This window comes from Tamandua tetradactyla, chromosome 16 (assembly GCF_023851605.1).
Source record: "Tamandua tetradactyla isolate mTamTet1 chromosome 16, mTamTet1.pri, whole genome shotgun sequence".
NCBI classification, from domain to species: domain Eukaryota; kingdom Metazoa; phylum Chordata; class Mammalia; order Pilosa; family Myrmecophagidae; genus Tamandua; species Tamandua tetradactyla.
The window spans coordinates 73,032,999-73,048,533 of NC_135342.1; the positions used below are offsets into that span (position 1 = coordinate 73,032,999).

The 15,535-nt window shown below is 40.4% G+C and overlaps 1 protein-coding gene and 1 non-coding gene across 4 annotated transcripts in view; both read left to right on the top strand.

The window, feature by feature from the left end:
• WWOX (WW domain containing oxidoreductase) overlaps positions 1 to 15,535 on the top strand; it is a 972,892-nt gene that overhangs the window by 51,887 nt on the left and 905,470 nt on the right. For all 3 annotated transcript variants that reach the window (XR_013163742.1, XM_077133099.1, XM_077133100.1), the window contains exon 5: positions 3,593 to 3,699. Coding sequence is in view for 2 of the 3 variants with exons in the window: in XM_077133099.1 (XP_076989214.1) it covers positions 3,593 to 3,699 (107 nt within the window). In the remaining variant the exon portion in view is untranslated. The remainder of the gene's footprint in view (positions 1 to 3,592; positions 3,700 to 15,535) is intronic.
• On the top strand, positions 11,510 to 11,700 carry LOC143660488 (U2 spliceosomal RNA). The gene has a single exon (XR_013164085.1). It is a non-coding gene; the product is annotated as a U2 spliceosomal RNA (small nuclear RNA).

Sequence of the window (15,535 nt, forward strand, 5' to 3'; positions counted from 1 at the left end):
CAAACACTGTTCCTAGTGGGCATCAGCTCGTTGGCCCACTTGGTTGTCAGCAAGTGAGGATGCGGACTCAGTGTGGCTATCATTTTCTGAGAAGCTGGACATCTAGCTTTTGATGAAAAAAATCCCCCAATTTTAATGCTCGTATCTAATTCTTACAAGGAAGGAAGGGAGGCAAAGAGAAAAGAAGAGAGTGGGAGAGAGCAGGAAAAAAGGGAGAAAAGGAAGGAGGAAAGATGGAAGAGAGAAGGAAAGATGGAAAGAAGAAAAGGAAGGGAACAGGAAAAGAAAGGAGGAAGGAAAGGAAGTATGGAAGGAAGGGAGACAAGAAGGAAAGCAGAAAGGAAGAAAAAGGAAAGGAAGAAAGGAAAACAAAGTGTGGACCAAACAAAACAGGTCTGTGGATTTGATTTGTTCGGTGGTCACCCCTTTGTAACCTCTATTCTAAAGAATGAAAACTGGTGTAAGATAAGCAGTAATTTTATTTTTTTTGTATGTTTTCAGTTTTATGGTTTTTTAATGTTTGTATCTAAACTTAAAACCCAAGAAGACAGTGAGATATTAAACCTCCATGGCCACAAGCTATTTCTGTTTTATTGGTCGTATCATGTACTAGAAAACTGATGCTGACCATTGTTTGAAAACCTCTTCCTTTATTTTCTTTATATTATTGGCTTTGAATATTCTTCTGAACTCACACTTGCCATCTCCATGCAGTGGCTGGTTCAATTTAAACATTGTCATCAAGTTAATTTTTTATAAGATATCAGGTTATTAAATTTAGTAAACCATTGCCTTCATTATTTTGCACAAACTTTGGCACTGTGCAGAATTGGCTTAGCATTACTTCATTTAGCTAATTAAACTGGCCATTGGCTGCAGTAATACAAGAGTGAGAGATGCTAGTCTCATGGGCTTTAACCAGGACTTTAGCAGTAGGTAGCATTATTAAACTTTTTTTTTTTGTAAACTCTGCACTCTAGAGATATGGTTTACTATGAAAGTGTTATTGTCCTTCCGGTTAAGCTATCATCATCTTTTGAAATATCCATGCTTTGGTTTTGCTCCAAAGACAATTGTATCAGATAAGAATATGGAGTTGTCCACTGCAGCTTTTAAAAGTAGGCTAGCAGTGTGTAACACATTGCTTAGATTAAGAAGATATAAGATCCAAGTATCATTTTATGAGACAGATGGCTTACCCATAACTACAGTAAGAAATTATTGAAAGGAGAGAGGGTGCAAACTCATAGCTACAGCCTGTTGCTGCCATCATGTCAGTGTGCTCCTTTTGGTAATAAAAACCCTCTGTAATAAGTTATTTTGTCAAGTGAGCTAGCATGACTGAACAGGTTTGTTTGGGAAAATAAAATTTGATAGAAAAAGGGCATGCTTTTCCCCCCTCTACATAGATTTCTAGGGAGTGGCATTCAAACCTTCAGTGAGTGAAACCTTTGCAGGATTTTAATATTTATTCAGTATTTAAAAGGTTACAGAGTCTTCAGTGTTACTGTTGAAACAACTTGGATTGCTTTAAAACGGTCCAGACTCATGGCCTTTTAGCCACCTGCAAAAACCTCATTCATTTGATAGATATTTATTGAATCCTCCTGGGTGCTAGTCCTGTGGAATACAGGGATGAAAAAGGCATTTACCCCAAGGAGTTAAGTTCATCAGATAAATGAGCTCTATTGACATTTTCTCAGTATACTAGAAATGTGGTTGCTAAAGAATGACTGAGCATTGCATCTACCATCGTCATCTCCGCCCCCAGTATCACTTTTTTCTTTTGATACCCTCTGATGAAAATGTGGTGAAAAATATTTCTGATCATTGCTTTGGCCTGAGTCCACCATTTTCTACAAGATCTTTCGGGTGTGTAGTCCTGGGATTGCAGGTGAGGTCGTTTTTGGCCACTTTGCTTTATTCCATGTGGTTGTCAGCATTTCATTAGCCTGATTGATGTAGCATATCAGCCAGCAAGATTTCTTCCTGTGCCTGCTCCCATCCAGTCAGCCTTGGAACAGCTGGGCTACAAAACCTGGGGTTTCACATCTCTCTTTTTTTCCCAAAGGATCTAGGTGTCTCTTGTTCCCTGGTGATAAGGGCTGAAAAGGAGGTAAATTTCAAATGATTGATTTTTTGCCTCCTGACTAGAAGATACGGCTTCAAACGCCTTTCACTATATACACCAAAGAGGAGGCAAACAGCATTAGATGTTAAACATTTCACATTAAAAATTCTTTGTGCTTTGCTTTAGGATCTGATTCAGTTATAGAAGGTCATTCTTATATAATGATAAGTGAATATCTTGAAATGCAGAATTTGCATAATCTCAAAAAAAAATAGCACAGGTTGTCTCCTCACTGAAGTTTAAGAGTATTCCAGAGCTGGTATTCAGGCAAATGGAATAGCAGCTCCTTTGGCTCATTTCTTTTAATTCTGGTTGATACTAGAGCCACTTTTGGGTTACTGTTGGAAATATATCTAGAATAAAGTTTTAATTTTTCAGTAATAATGACCACTACATATAATAGGGAGGTCATACAAATCAGAGAGAAGACATAGGGATGTTCCCAAAAGATTTTGAAAAGAGGAGGGAACTAATGTTTGCTTTCCACCAACTATGGTTATGTTAGTCTCTTAATATATGTTTCACTGTTTATTCCCCATATTACAGAAAAGATATTTGACTTACAGCTGGGTTAAAGGCACAAACTCAGGTCCCATGGGTTGTAAACGGCTAGACCTGATATCCAGGCAAGCGTGTCCAGCTCCTGAGTTTTGAGTTTTCCACTGTGCTGAGCTGGCTTTCCTTGAGCACTAGTTCCTCTAAGTAGGTTGGCCTCCATGAAGATTAGATATGTGGAAATGATACGAATGGATGAACTTTGCTAGGCTCGTTCATATCCTGATCTCAATAAGATTATGCTACTCTGCTTTTCTGCACATATTAACATTATCTTGGAAAAAAAAATATGGGCATTTGACATGGATTTGGCTGAAGTACTCTGCTCCTTTTTCTCACAGAATCGATTACTTTGAGGTTGCACTGTTCTCTATGTGGTCTTCTACCACAGTTCACAAAATGCGGCATTTTACAGTTCAGAGCAGCGGGTTGTACTCAAGCTCTGGAATTAGACTCCCTATTTTATTTTTTCATCAGTAATCTGTAAGTGTTCCAACTGTTCTATATCCTTGCCCACATTTGCTGTGGTCAGTTTTAAAGATTTTAACCATTGTAGCAGGTACGTAGTAATATCTTGTATCTCTAATTTGCATTTCCCTAATGACTAATGAGGTTTGAGCCTCATAAAATTGTAGGGAAATTTTTCTTCTTTTTCTACTATCTAAAAGAGTTAATACGAGACTGGTGTTTTCTCCTATCTTGAATGTTTGGTAAAATTCAGTGCTGAAGAATATGGGTCCAGAGTTTTCTTTTTGAGAAGATTTTGAAATGGTCTCTGAGAGACAAAGTTGCCCCTGGTTGAGAGCCACTGTCCTAGGGCTTTGCATGTGGGCCTCATAAGGCCATTCCACATGACTCAACGTTTTAATGTCATGTCTCTAACGTTGGCTTTTCTTTAAACCATAGGGTTCGAAACGGCTAAGTCTTTTGCCCTCCACGGTGCACACGTGTTCCTAGCCTGTAGGAACATGGCAAGAGCCAGTGAAGCTGTGTCATGCATTCTAAAAGAATGGGTAAGCAGCCGACTATTTCTTTTTCACTGTCAAGTACGCACACCAAGGGTAAACACATGGTGGTTTTAGTACGGCGCGTAAAGTTTATTGCTCTTGGGATAATGTTTTCTTTATTTTTAAAGTCGTGGTCGTTCTGTTTACTTTATGAATAAAAGGATGAGCAAGCCCATTACGAGCCCTGCGTTTGTTTATAGTTCGTTGTCAATGTCATCTGCTTCCATTAGTCAGAGGTTTGAAAATGTTTACTCATTTAACTCGTTTATTTAAGAAAAATAAAACGTGGTTCACGCCCATGAATGCATGCAGTTTGGAGATTGTTATACTTATGGTTTGTGAGATTAGAAAGGAGTAGGCTTTAACCCTCTCTTTGTTTTATACCTATTTGCTTTTCTCTCTCTGTGTAGAGGTTGACACTGACATGTCTGTGTATGCTATCACATGCGAATTCATTGTATAAACATTTATCGAGGACTTACATATTCTTAGCACGAGAAATATAGCAGAGTCCCTGCCCTCATGGGGCTTACCTTCAAGGTAGGAGATTCAGACCATAAAGGAATAATGAGGTTAATATTTAATAGAAGGTCAGGCTGCCATACGTGCAATGACAGACAATAAAGCAGTGTAAGGGATGGAGAGTGACCTGGGGGACTTTTTTGTGTGGGTGATCAGCAGGGTGCCCTCTAAAGTTGTGACATTTGCTCTGAGATCTGAATAAAGAAGCAACCCATGCAAATGTCAAGGGAAGTAACTTGCAGGCAGTGGGAGCAGAGCACAGAGGCAGGAATGTGCTTGGAGGGCTCAGAGGTCGGCAGAGAAACGAGAGAGACTAGAGCTGATTGGGAGAAGAGGAGAGGAGATGGGAGAGGCGCTCAGGGGCATGTTGTATAGAGTTTCAGGAACAGTGGTGAGGAAGCCAATAGAAAGCTTGTGCCAGGGAGTGACACCAGCTGATTGATGTTTCCGCATCCTCACTGGGTTGCAGTGTGAAGAACAGACTGCATTCAAGATTCACTTGTCATTCATTCCCATGTTTATTAAGTGCACGCCTGGGCGAGGTGCTAGGGTCTAAAACAGGCAGATTTAACCAAAGGAACATAAATGCCAGTGTCAACCTGAAATAACACTAAATGCTGCTTTGGAGAAGTTTGTGGTGGTATGAAATGGTGACTAATACTAGTATGTGGGACCACTGGGAGAGGAGTCCCCGAGGAAGAAGTCATTATGCTGAGATCTCCAGACAGACCAAGGGAGGTGGAAGAAGGGTCCAACCAGGCAGGGGAGCAGCATGTCTGGAGGTCCTGAGAGACGCTGGAGGAGGAGAAGGACATCCTGGCCGGGAGTAGAGTATGAAGGGGTTGGACAGTCCTTACTGACCTTATCTTCATTTCTGAACAGAGCAGAACTTTTTCCCGCCATCCATGGTTTGCTTAAGAAAATTTCTGGTGTTCTGGATTAAACATTTTGAAAGTAAATGTTTTTGTTTCACAGCTGCTAAAACAGATACTGTCAATAGGTTGGCTTAAACAGTGGGAATTTATTGGCTCATGGTTTTGAGGCTAGTAGAAGTCCAAATCAAGGAATTCAGCCAAGCGATGCTTTCTCTCCGAAGTCTGTGGCACTCTGGGGCTGGCTGCCAGGGATCCTGGGCCCCTGGCTTTTTTGTCTCATGGCAGTGCACATGACAGTATCGTCTCCTTTCTCTTCTGGGTTTCTTGCTCTTCTGATGGCTTCTTTCTTGTGTCCAGTTTTCTTTGCTTATAAGGACTTTGGCCATTTTGAATTAAGGCCCATTCTCATTCAATTTGGGCAACCTTAACTAATAACCTCTTCAAAGGTCCTCTTTACAAATGGGTTCACACTCACCGGGCCAGGGATTGGGATCTAAACATGCCTTTTCTGGGGGACATGACTCAATCCCCAACAGTAATGAAAAGAAAGATTTGTTTCTTGTTATTAATTGTATTTCACTGGACCATTATTTTGGGTTAATAAAAATGTATATATATATTTAAGTCCCAATTTTTTCAGACTATCTTAGAGTCTTTCTGTCTTTGTTAAAGAGTAAAAACTTCTGTTAGGTGATATAATAGTAATCTTTAGAGATGTATTAAGAAGAAAACAAATGCTAATGCATGAATATGGTTTAACTGTTGGTATAGAGTGGAAAGGTAAACTTGATGGAAGGTAAATGTTATTAGCCATTTCTTGCATATCTTCCAGAAAAAAAATTTTATTTGCTAGCAAATACACACACACACACACACACGCACATACACAATTTCTTTCTCTGTTTTGTACTTTGACTTTTTATCTTAATACTCTCTATTTAGGGGATCTTTTCTTATCAGTACTTATAGATATACCTCAGTGTTTTTGACTGCTAAATAATATTCTATTATGTGCTTATTCTGTAATTTATTTAACTAGCCCCCCTTTTGATATATTAGGCTGTTTGCATTGCTTTGCCATTTCAAGGAATGCTCTCTTAAAGTTCTTTGTCTTGCATTTCCATCCATAATTAAATTTAAATCATGCTTCATTGAACATTCTTGATGTCTAAGCTTGTGAATACATCCATAGGGCAAAATCTTAGCAATTGACTTGCTGGTTCTAAGGGCCCATTGCATTTAAAATTTTGTAAGCAGTTCCCACTCCTGCAAACAATACAGAAGAGTGTCTGTTGTCTGTAAGGGGGTAGTGTTAAACTTGTAAAATTTCGTCCATATGATATTATATTTTAAACTAGAAAAATAAAATGCTATTGACCTAGTGATTCTATAATAACCGTATTGTATAACAACTTTGATGTTTAAACCGATGTTGGAAGATAATGTTAAGACATGCATTTAATGCATTTTTAAAAGTATGTCCCCTTCTTTTCTTATAGCATGTCAGAGAACAGATTCATCAGTATTTATACCATTAAAACTATTGTTTGATGCATAGAGCAAGAGATTCCTGGAGGTACCCTAATTAACTGTGGAACCTTGGGCGAGTCTCTTAATCTGTCCAGCACCTCAGTTTCCCCCTCTCTAAAGAAGAAGGTTGGGTAGGATGATCTCAAAGATGCACCATCTGTTAAGCCATAATTGGGTCCCTAAAGGTCAGTTTAAATGACAGTCTTGCCATTGTGTAGATTCACTCTCCTGTATAGTAAATAAAGGTAGACAACAAACAGCAAATCCAGAGAAAGAACTATAAAAATATTCATTGTCAGGGCCACGGGAAAGGGAATTGTGAATGAAAACAAAACTGACCCATGCCATTTCAAACTTTTTTATGTTTTGAAGAGACTCAACCCTTTCATCATCATCTCTTCTGTTGGCTTGATCTCTTGATCCTACTGTACTGTGTTCTTCATTATCCCTTGGTTATGATTACGGAAGATCAAATTTAGCACCAAAAGCCTTGTAAATGAATGTCCTTGGGGGATAATGTCATCATTGCCCAAGGTGTGTGAGATCCCAGGACCATGCCTGGGTGATGTATTTTGTGCTTGGGATCCCTCATCCCCACCCATATCTTTCAACCTTGATATTTGCTGGTCTGGTTTTCTTCAGGCCCTTAGATATCTCACATCTCTGCACAAAGATTTCATCCTGCATATCATTAAATCCCACCCTCTTGTGTTTCTCAAGGTCAATTTGATTGACTTCAGTTTCTCAAGCTGCTAGCCGATCTACAATGAACCATGTCAGTATCTGAGCCGGGAAGGTACTGCAACATATTGGCACCTCACAGGACATTCTCAAAATGATCCAAAGATTTTTTTTTGTTGTTGCAGAAAAAGCTCATTCAGAAGTTTGGGCCATTTGCCCAAAGGCTCTGCAGGCATTCTCAGTCCTAGTTCTGGAGATAGAATTTGGTCTTTCTTCCCCAACTTGCCCTTTCCTGCCTGGTCTTTCTCCCCCTACCTTCGCTGCACACGCCAGAATCAACACGTTCCAGAACCTTCACATCTGTCCCTTAGCCAGTGGAATGTTGTTCTCACAACCACGAGGGGGCAGCTAAAAACTACTGGGTATCGAGAACTTTTTGTGGGTTGCACTCTGGGCAGAGCACTTTATTACCCTGATTCAGGCCCACACAAAAGCCCAGTCTTCCTGATTTTCCAGAGGAGCCTGTGGAGGTGTGGGAGGTTAAGGGACTCACCCAGGCTCACGACTGTCAGGGCAGAGTCAGACTTCCAGCTTGGTCCATCTGACTTTTAAGCCCAAAGTCTGTCTGTTCCACTCCACAGCCTGGCTTTTCTCTCACATTGAGCATCATGCAAGTTAGCAGACTTCCAGGTTTGGCTTTCAAAAATCGCTGTGTGCTATCCGAGTGACAAATTTCAGGATTAATTATATAACTCAGAAGAAGCAACTCTCATCTATCCTATGGTGCAAAGCTGTCTTTTTTTTTTTTTCATTCAAGATACCCTTCATAGAGTTCTTCAACTACTTTTGGGGAGATCTGGCTATTTAATAAAATCTGACTTAAATGAAAACACATTCTATGTAGAATTCCACTAAAAGTCTATATGGAATTACAACTACTAATTATGGAAAGAATGCCCTCCTGCTGAGATGTGTTGGAAGCTCCAATGTTAAAAATACTAGAAGAAATGAAAACAATTAAAATAAAATAGTAAGAACAGTGCAGGAGTAAACCACCCTCTTAAAAGACCAATCCATTTCACATAATTAAAAAAAGAGGGAGGAGGGGGAGGCCTCTCAGCACCCACTCATACTTAAATAAAATATCTGTGGTAATGGGGTTCATGCCTGCATTGTTAAACAGTCCACAGGCTGTACAAATGTGGTCTACCTCACTGACATCCTTCAGTGGATTACAGACCACCCCTATCTCTGAGACCAGTGCCTGAGTTTTTCCTAGGTATTTCAGGGAGCCCATGTGGCCGTTTTTTTTTTTTACATGGGCAGGCACTCTGGCATAGCAGACAAGCATTCTTGCCTGCTGAGCCACTGTAGCCCACCCCCATGCGGCCGGCCGTTTGATCAGGAAGCTTACCTTTTCCTGCTTTCAGGATAAAGTGCGCTTTCTTTTATTTAGCAGCACTTTCTCCACCTTAGGATTGCCTGTTGCTTCTGTAAGACTGGGGCTCTGATAGTGTGTCTCTGGGTCCCCACAGTGCTTTGGGCTTATTCTTTCCTTCATTCAATATCTATTTATTGAAATGAGGTTTTTATTGCTCTATCTATAGAGACCTTGCAAGTCCCACTCCCCTTCTTGAGTTCTGAGGACTTCAAGGGATGTTTCTTGAAAAGTACAGCAGCTGAAGAAGTATCGAAATGCATCGCCACAGCAAGACCTCGATGCCCCCCTAGTGTAGAGTTCTTGAAAGGGCTAAGTGGGGCTCCCAGTTCCTCCTTTCTCTCACCCTTTTACATTTTCTAAATTTTAGAATCCTAAAACTTGAAATCTAAAGCTTATGGGTTCTGTAGGGGAAGGGAGTTGAGTAGAGATGGAGTAGACAGACCTGAGGTGACCCACCTCCCTCCTACCTGTATGCAGGAGGGAAAGAGTTGGGCCATGGCTGGGGAACAGGATCAAGAGCAGGAAAGAGATTATGAGTGGCCAGCTTGCCGTGTGCCAAGCCTATGCCAGGTCTGCTTTATAAGATGAAGAGTGAAATAAGATGAGAGCTCACTTATGAGAGCTGCCTGTTGGTAACACGTGGATCTGATGAATGTTCTTAAACTCTAGCATCCACTAGTGATGGAGAGAGCCGACAGGCTGGACAGGCATGGGAAAAGGGGCTGAGGACCCTCTCTTGGAGTTACTATGGACCCACCTTTGATTCCGCAACTTGTGTCTTGGGTCCCTTCCTACATCGTGATGGAGAAATGACCAAGAATGAGCAGTTTGATGAGAGGGCTCAGTCCCCACAAAATACTTCCAAGCCCAGCCCTCTTAACTTGCCTGTTAACTTGGTTTAGACCTCAAATCCTCCTGGAGACTGGTTAGGATGGCATGTCATCATGCAGGAGAATGCAGCAGGGATCTGATTGAGCTGCTTTTGTTTATTTCATGGATATTTAACCAAGAATGCTAAGAGGTCAGGAGAAGGCAGGCTACATGGCCTTCAAGATGCCTTATGGTGTGGCATCTTTTTGGTCAATTGTCCCAGTCCAGAAACTGGGTATTGTCAGTGCCCAGAGATGATCTGGCATTGAATGCATAGAGAAGTGAAGTACATAGCCCAGAATTTACAAGAGAGCTTTACCCACCAGGCCAACATTAGCCTGATCCATCCTTATTGGGAAACCACAGGGGAAGCCAGATTCTAATTGGAAAATTTGTGTGGGAAGTCTGTACTCAAAAATATAGAGGTGCTTTCCTCTATTGTGCAGATGCATTTTTCTCTCTTATGGGGACTGGCCAACTCCATAGTCAATTAGGGTAGCATTCTTCTAAACAGTTTTTAGGAGAACGCTACTCATCCTTTTCTAAACTTTTGCAAATTATCCCTCTACCCCCATCCCCAAATACATTCTATCTATCTATAATAGGCCCTCAATAAATTTGTCGGTCAATGAATGCATGCGTTAACACTGTCTAGCGGGCAATGGCCAGCTCTTAGTCTGAAAGATGTTCTGGTCTTCCAAGCTGATTTTGCACATTTCTCTTCTCACTCATTGGATGAGTTTATAGGTGAAATCTCAGAAATCCATTTCTGAAAAGCACCTTACTGAAATAAACCCAAGTCTGAAGATACCAATGATTAGTTTTAGTCCAACCTGTTCTCCTGCACTCAGTCCTCCAGTAGGTGTTAACTCTTCCCTGGCAAAAGGAAGTCAGTTGTTTAAAACTCTGTTGGGGATTGAATAATGCCTCACACAAGACATGGTCAAGTCTTAACCCCTGTCCTATGATCATGAACTCATTTGAAAATAGGAATTTTGAAGATCCTATTATAATGAGGCCAAATTGAATCAGGATGGGCCTTAATCCTATGTGACTGGAGTCCTTATAAACAAAGGAAATTTGGTCAAAGAACTAGAAGTCACAGGAGGAGACTGATGGGGACAGATTTCCCTGTGAAGGCAGAGAGCAATGACAGTGAGCTGCCATCAGAATGCTGCAGACTTGGGAGAAGGCGTGGTCTGCCCACACCATGATTTCGGACTCTGGCTTCCGAAAATATGAGACAATAAATTATTGTCATTTGGGCCAATGAACTCATACATTCGTTGACCGACAAATTTATTGAGTGCCTATTATAGATAGATAGAATGTATTTGGGGATGGGGGTAGAGGGGTAATTTGCAAAAGTTTAGAAAAGGATGAGTAGCATTCTCCTAAAAACTACCTAATTGCTACCCTAATTGACTATGGAGTTGGTACCTGTTATAGCTATTCTGGCAAACTAAGATCAACACACTGTGCTTTAATAGGAAAGATTAGACGCAGACTGCTGTTTAACCCCATGGCACAGGGCGATTTTTTAAAACATGGTTTTTTAATCCCTGCACTACTGGTGTTTTGGGCTGTATGATTATTTATTGTGGGGATTTTCCTGATGAACAGCATCTCTAGCCTCTCCTCACTAGATGCCAGTAGCAAACCTCTCCCACCCCAGTTGTGACACCCCAAGATGTCCCCAGACATTGCCAGATGTCCCTTGGGGAACACAATTACCCTGATTGAGTACCATTGCTATGAAATATGCTGTACTATAATGACTTAAGATTAGAAGGAGGTACACGCTGTCATCTTGGCCAAGTTTCTTAATTTATCTAAGTCTCAGTTTCTTTGTTTGTAAAATGCAAATAATAATATCAATGTCAAAAGGTGGTTGGAGATACCATCTTGGCCTTTTGGCTAAGATCAAGTGTAATATCTTTTCTTATCAGTTTAATATCTGAGGTGTCCTCTATTTGAGGACAGTATATTAAATTGATTTTTGGAATAAGGAGATGGAAAAGGGGCTTACTTCATCCACTCCATGCATCATCTTGGTATTGTTGTACTTCTAGGAATGGTACATACATGGTACATTATGGGAATATTTTTTTTTATAATTTTTTTTTGAATGCAGTATCATGGGGGTCACATTTCATTCTTTTTCCATATGACTATCCAATTATATTAGCACCATTCGTTGAATTTTTTTTTTTTTTGGTGGGGGTAAGTGCATGGGCCGGGAATCAAACCCTGATCTCCCACATGGCAGGTGAGAATTCTACCATTGAACTACCCTTGCACCACCCCATTATGGGGATATTATATATATATATATGAAAAAAAGGTTGATTGTGAGTATTAAATGCATTAACTATATTTGTATAAAGTATTGGACACATTGCTGGAGGCAATTTAATGTTAGCTGCCACTATAATAAAGGTAACAATAACAGCAACAGTTATTTTCTTATTTATACATGAACGTGCAATAGTAGAGGCTTACTATTCTTAACCTCTCCAGGCAGTCGAAAGAGGAGCTGTGGGGAGGATGTTTATTAGCATGATTCTAATGGCATTGCAATGAATTCTTTTTCTGTCTTCATATGTACAGACTCCTACGTTTTAATAGATGTGTATTTAGTTTGTTGATTAGTATTTTCCAGTGAATATGAGATATTAGCATCAACTGTCACTTGAAAAGCCATCTTAATTATTTATGTGATTGCTTTTTCTTTTGTATTTACAAAGAAATACTCTTTGCATATATTTAGGAAAGATGATTAAGGGATTAGTCATCAAGAACAGCAAGCAGTGGTTTATATCAAAATGGTTATTGAGAAAGCAGGGAGACGAAGGGTGAAAATAAAAGATTTATTAATCAGAGGTAATGGAATATGCATGTTTTAGGGAGAAGAGTGGACACGCAGTTGACTGTAGCCACACAGTTCAATGTAGCCACACGTTCAATGCTGGGGAGAATGAGCCATTGTAATTATTCCAGTTTTCTATTAGTTGGTACTAGGTCTGTTTATCTATTTAGAATAAAGGGGTGTGGAAAGCACTGCCAGCCTTATGTCACTGCAGCCTCATTGATAAGCATCGGGAATCATAAGGGCAACATTATTTTCAGATATGGAGCACTAAGTACCGACCATTGTGTTAGGCACATGGGTGTGATGCTTTGCTGAGTTTTTAAGCAGTACTGATGCACTTGTGTTTTCATGATGACGATATTATGGAGTGTTATTACCAGGGAGCTGAGTAACAAATTGCTTGTACTTTTAAAAACGTCTGCAGAAATTCAGCTCCTTTTAAATGCCCTCAAATTCACCCAGTTAACTTTATGAGCTTTGCTAACTACGTGGAGTTTCTCCCAATCTCCTCTGATAATAGAAGCTTAAATCCCTATAATTTGCCTTTCCAGGTCACAGGCCTTAGGTGTGTTGCATTTGTGTGTGTATGTGTGTGTGCAGGTGTGGGTGTGCAGCATGGAGGCAGGTGGATTGCTTACAAGCTGAATGCCTGTCTAAGCTGGTGACTTGGCTTGGAAAAGATGGCCTATATTCAACACATCACAAGTTATAGGGCTTATCTCCATTATTTTGAATGATCTTTAGCCAAACAAGAATATAAAAACTATTAATATTATTAATAGTATAGATTATTGGGAAAAGGCCATCCTAAATCAGCTGCCAGATTTGTTCCTCATTTCTTTGCTTTAAAAATTGTTTTTATGTATAGTATTGGATTTTCAATAAATAAAGTATGATATAAACAAATCTGTGAACCAGCAGGAACTATATAAACCACTTGCTTAAATCAATAGACACGCACAACAAGGTAAAGTTCCAGCATCCTTCCTGGGGGACGTTTTTGTTCACAAAATGCCATATTGTCATTTGCCAGTGGGGTTGGGGGTGCCTGTTTGTCTATGTCATCGGCACTGTGCTTTGAATGTCACAATGAAATATTGTGGGATGTGTTAAACCCATATTACAGATGAGGCATTGGAGGCTAGAAGAGGAGAAAAAGCTTGTCCGGACTCACAGCTGGGAGCTAAGTGTTGGATCCAGGATTTGAAGCTCTGCTTGCCCAACCATAAAACAAAGCCATCATCTTACCTGGTCCAGAATTCTTGGTGGGTGTTGTGCCAGAAGATTGGTCCCTGTTTTTCAAAAATTAAGTCAAATGTTGTATTTGTAGAGAATTTTTTTGTGATTATGGATGTTTTTCTGTTCATGCTCTGATACAACCTGTGGTCTCCTGGGAATGAGAGCTTCCAGGTAGCTTTTTATAATCTGATGAATGATGATTGTCATCAAAGGAAGCTCTTTCCTTCCCAGGCTTCCATATCAAGTGGTATGAAGTGTATTTACTGTTCTGCTTAAGTTGCTTGGCTGACCTTTTTGGTCATGGGCCCAGGAAAGATTTTTTTATCAGATAATAAATTATTCATCGCCCTCATGGACATAATCAATTGCTAAAATATTCTGAGTTTACTGTCTCCAGAATGCCTACAACTTGTGCTTGGTACTTAGCTTCTCAGCTTCCTATTTCATCTCTCATTCTGAGAATTTTACATTGACTTCTTCTTGAGTGTTATTCATTGCTTTTGATCACTGTCTCTGGGTCTTCATTTTATTTTCTGGCCACCGCTTACAGTCTTGAACTGAATCTTTGAACTTTATATCTATTGTAACCTTTGTGTAACGAGGGCCGTGATTAACCGCTGAGTTTTAGAGTCAAAGCCAAGTGTAGGTAGATAGCTCTAAATCATCACTCCCAGTCATGTGAAACCCAAAGCAGATGCACCTTTCATTAATGTGGGGTCTCCTGAGTTCTTATTAAGCGATTTTAACATAGTTTGAAGAGACAGATTTCATCTTCGGATGATGTTCAGCCAATGTCTGTAAGGCTTGCTTCTGGCCACTAGGCATTTAGACTGTTATTTAAGAGGGAAAAATGTGCTTGAGACTGTTTTTCCCATTTGTTATTGGACACTTAGAGAGAATCTCAAATGGAGCAAGTCTTAGCTTTAACAGAAAGGAGAAATAGTCCTTGTGCTGATAAAACCTCTTGCACAAGGACAAACAGAAATATTGCTGTAGATGAAGCAGCCAGTCTCAGGATGAGTGACACGCTTTGAAACAGGTTAAAGTTTACTTTAAACAAATGTTTTAAATAGAGCTAATTTTTAATTTACAGAGAGGCAGCTTGGAAAAGTAGATGGAGCCCTGGCTTTGGAGTCAGACAGACCTGGGATCGACTCCCAGCATGGACACTTGTTCACCAGGTGTCCCTGCGTGAATCTGGTCATCCCCTTGAACCTTGGTTTATTTGCCTGCAGAATGGTGCCATTAATAGCCCTCTGGGTCATCGTAAGAACTGAGTGAAACAGCACATGTATGTCTTGTACAGAACCTGGCACATAGTGGATATGCAGGAAATGATAGCTACAGTAGATGCTGACTTATCCAACACAGACCGCTGAAATAGACAATTCTCTCAGCAATCTTCTTGAAAAAAATGTGCTCCCTCTTCTAATTTTTTTTTTTTTTAATGATCAGAATATTGAGAAATGGCCAAGCCTCTCATTAAGATGTCAGTTCATACTGAGATGAGCTTAAGGAAGGAACAAGGGGTGACCTCTTTCCTAGGGACTGGAGCGGTGACTGTCCTTTCCTCATTGCCCAGACCCTGGCCATGGACTGACTGGTTCTTCCTAGAGGCTGGAATTATGCAGGAGGCAGCAGGGAAGCAGGGCTAGCAGAGCCGACCTCGTGGTCCTAGGGGATTCACCTGGAACTAGCCCCTGGGGGTTAGATATGCAGAGGTAGATATGTCACAAAGGCCCAAGAGAGCCTTAGTGGCCAAGGTGGGTTTAAAACATGTCCATAATTTTTTTGATACCCTTCCCTTAAGAG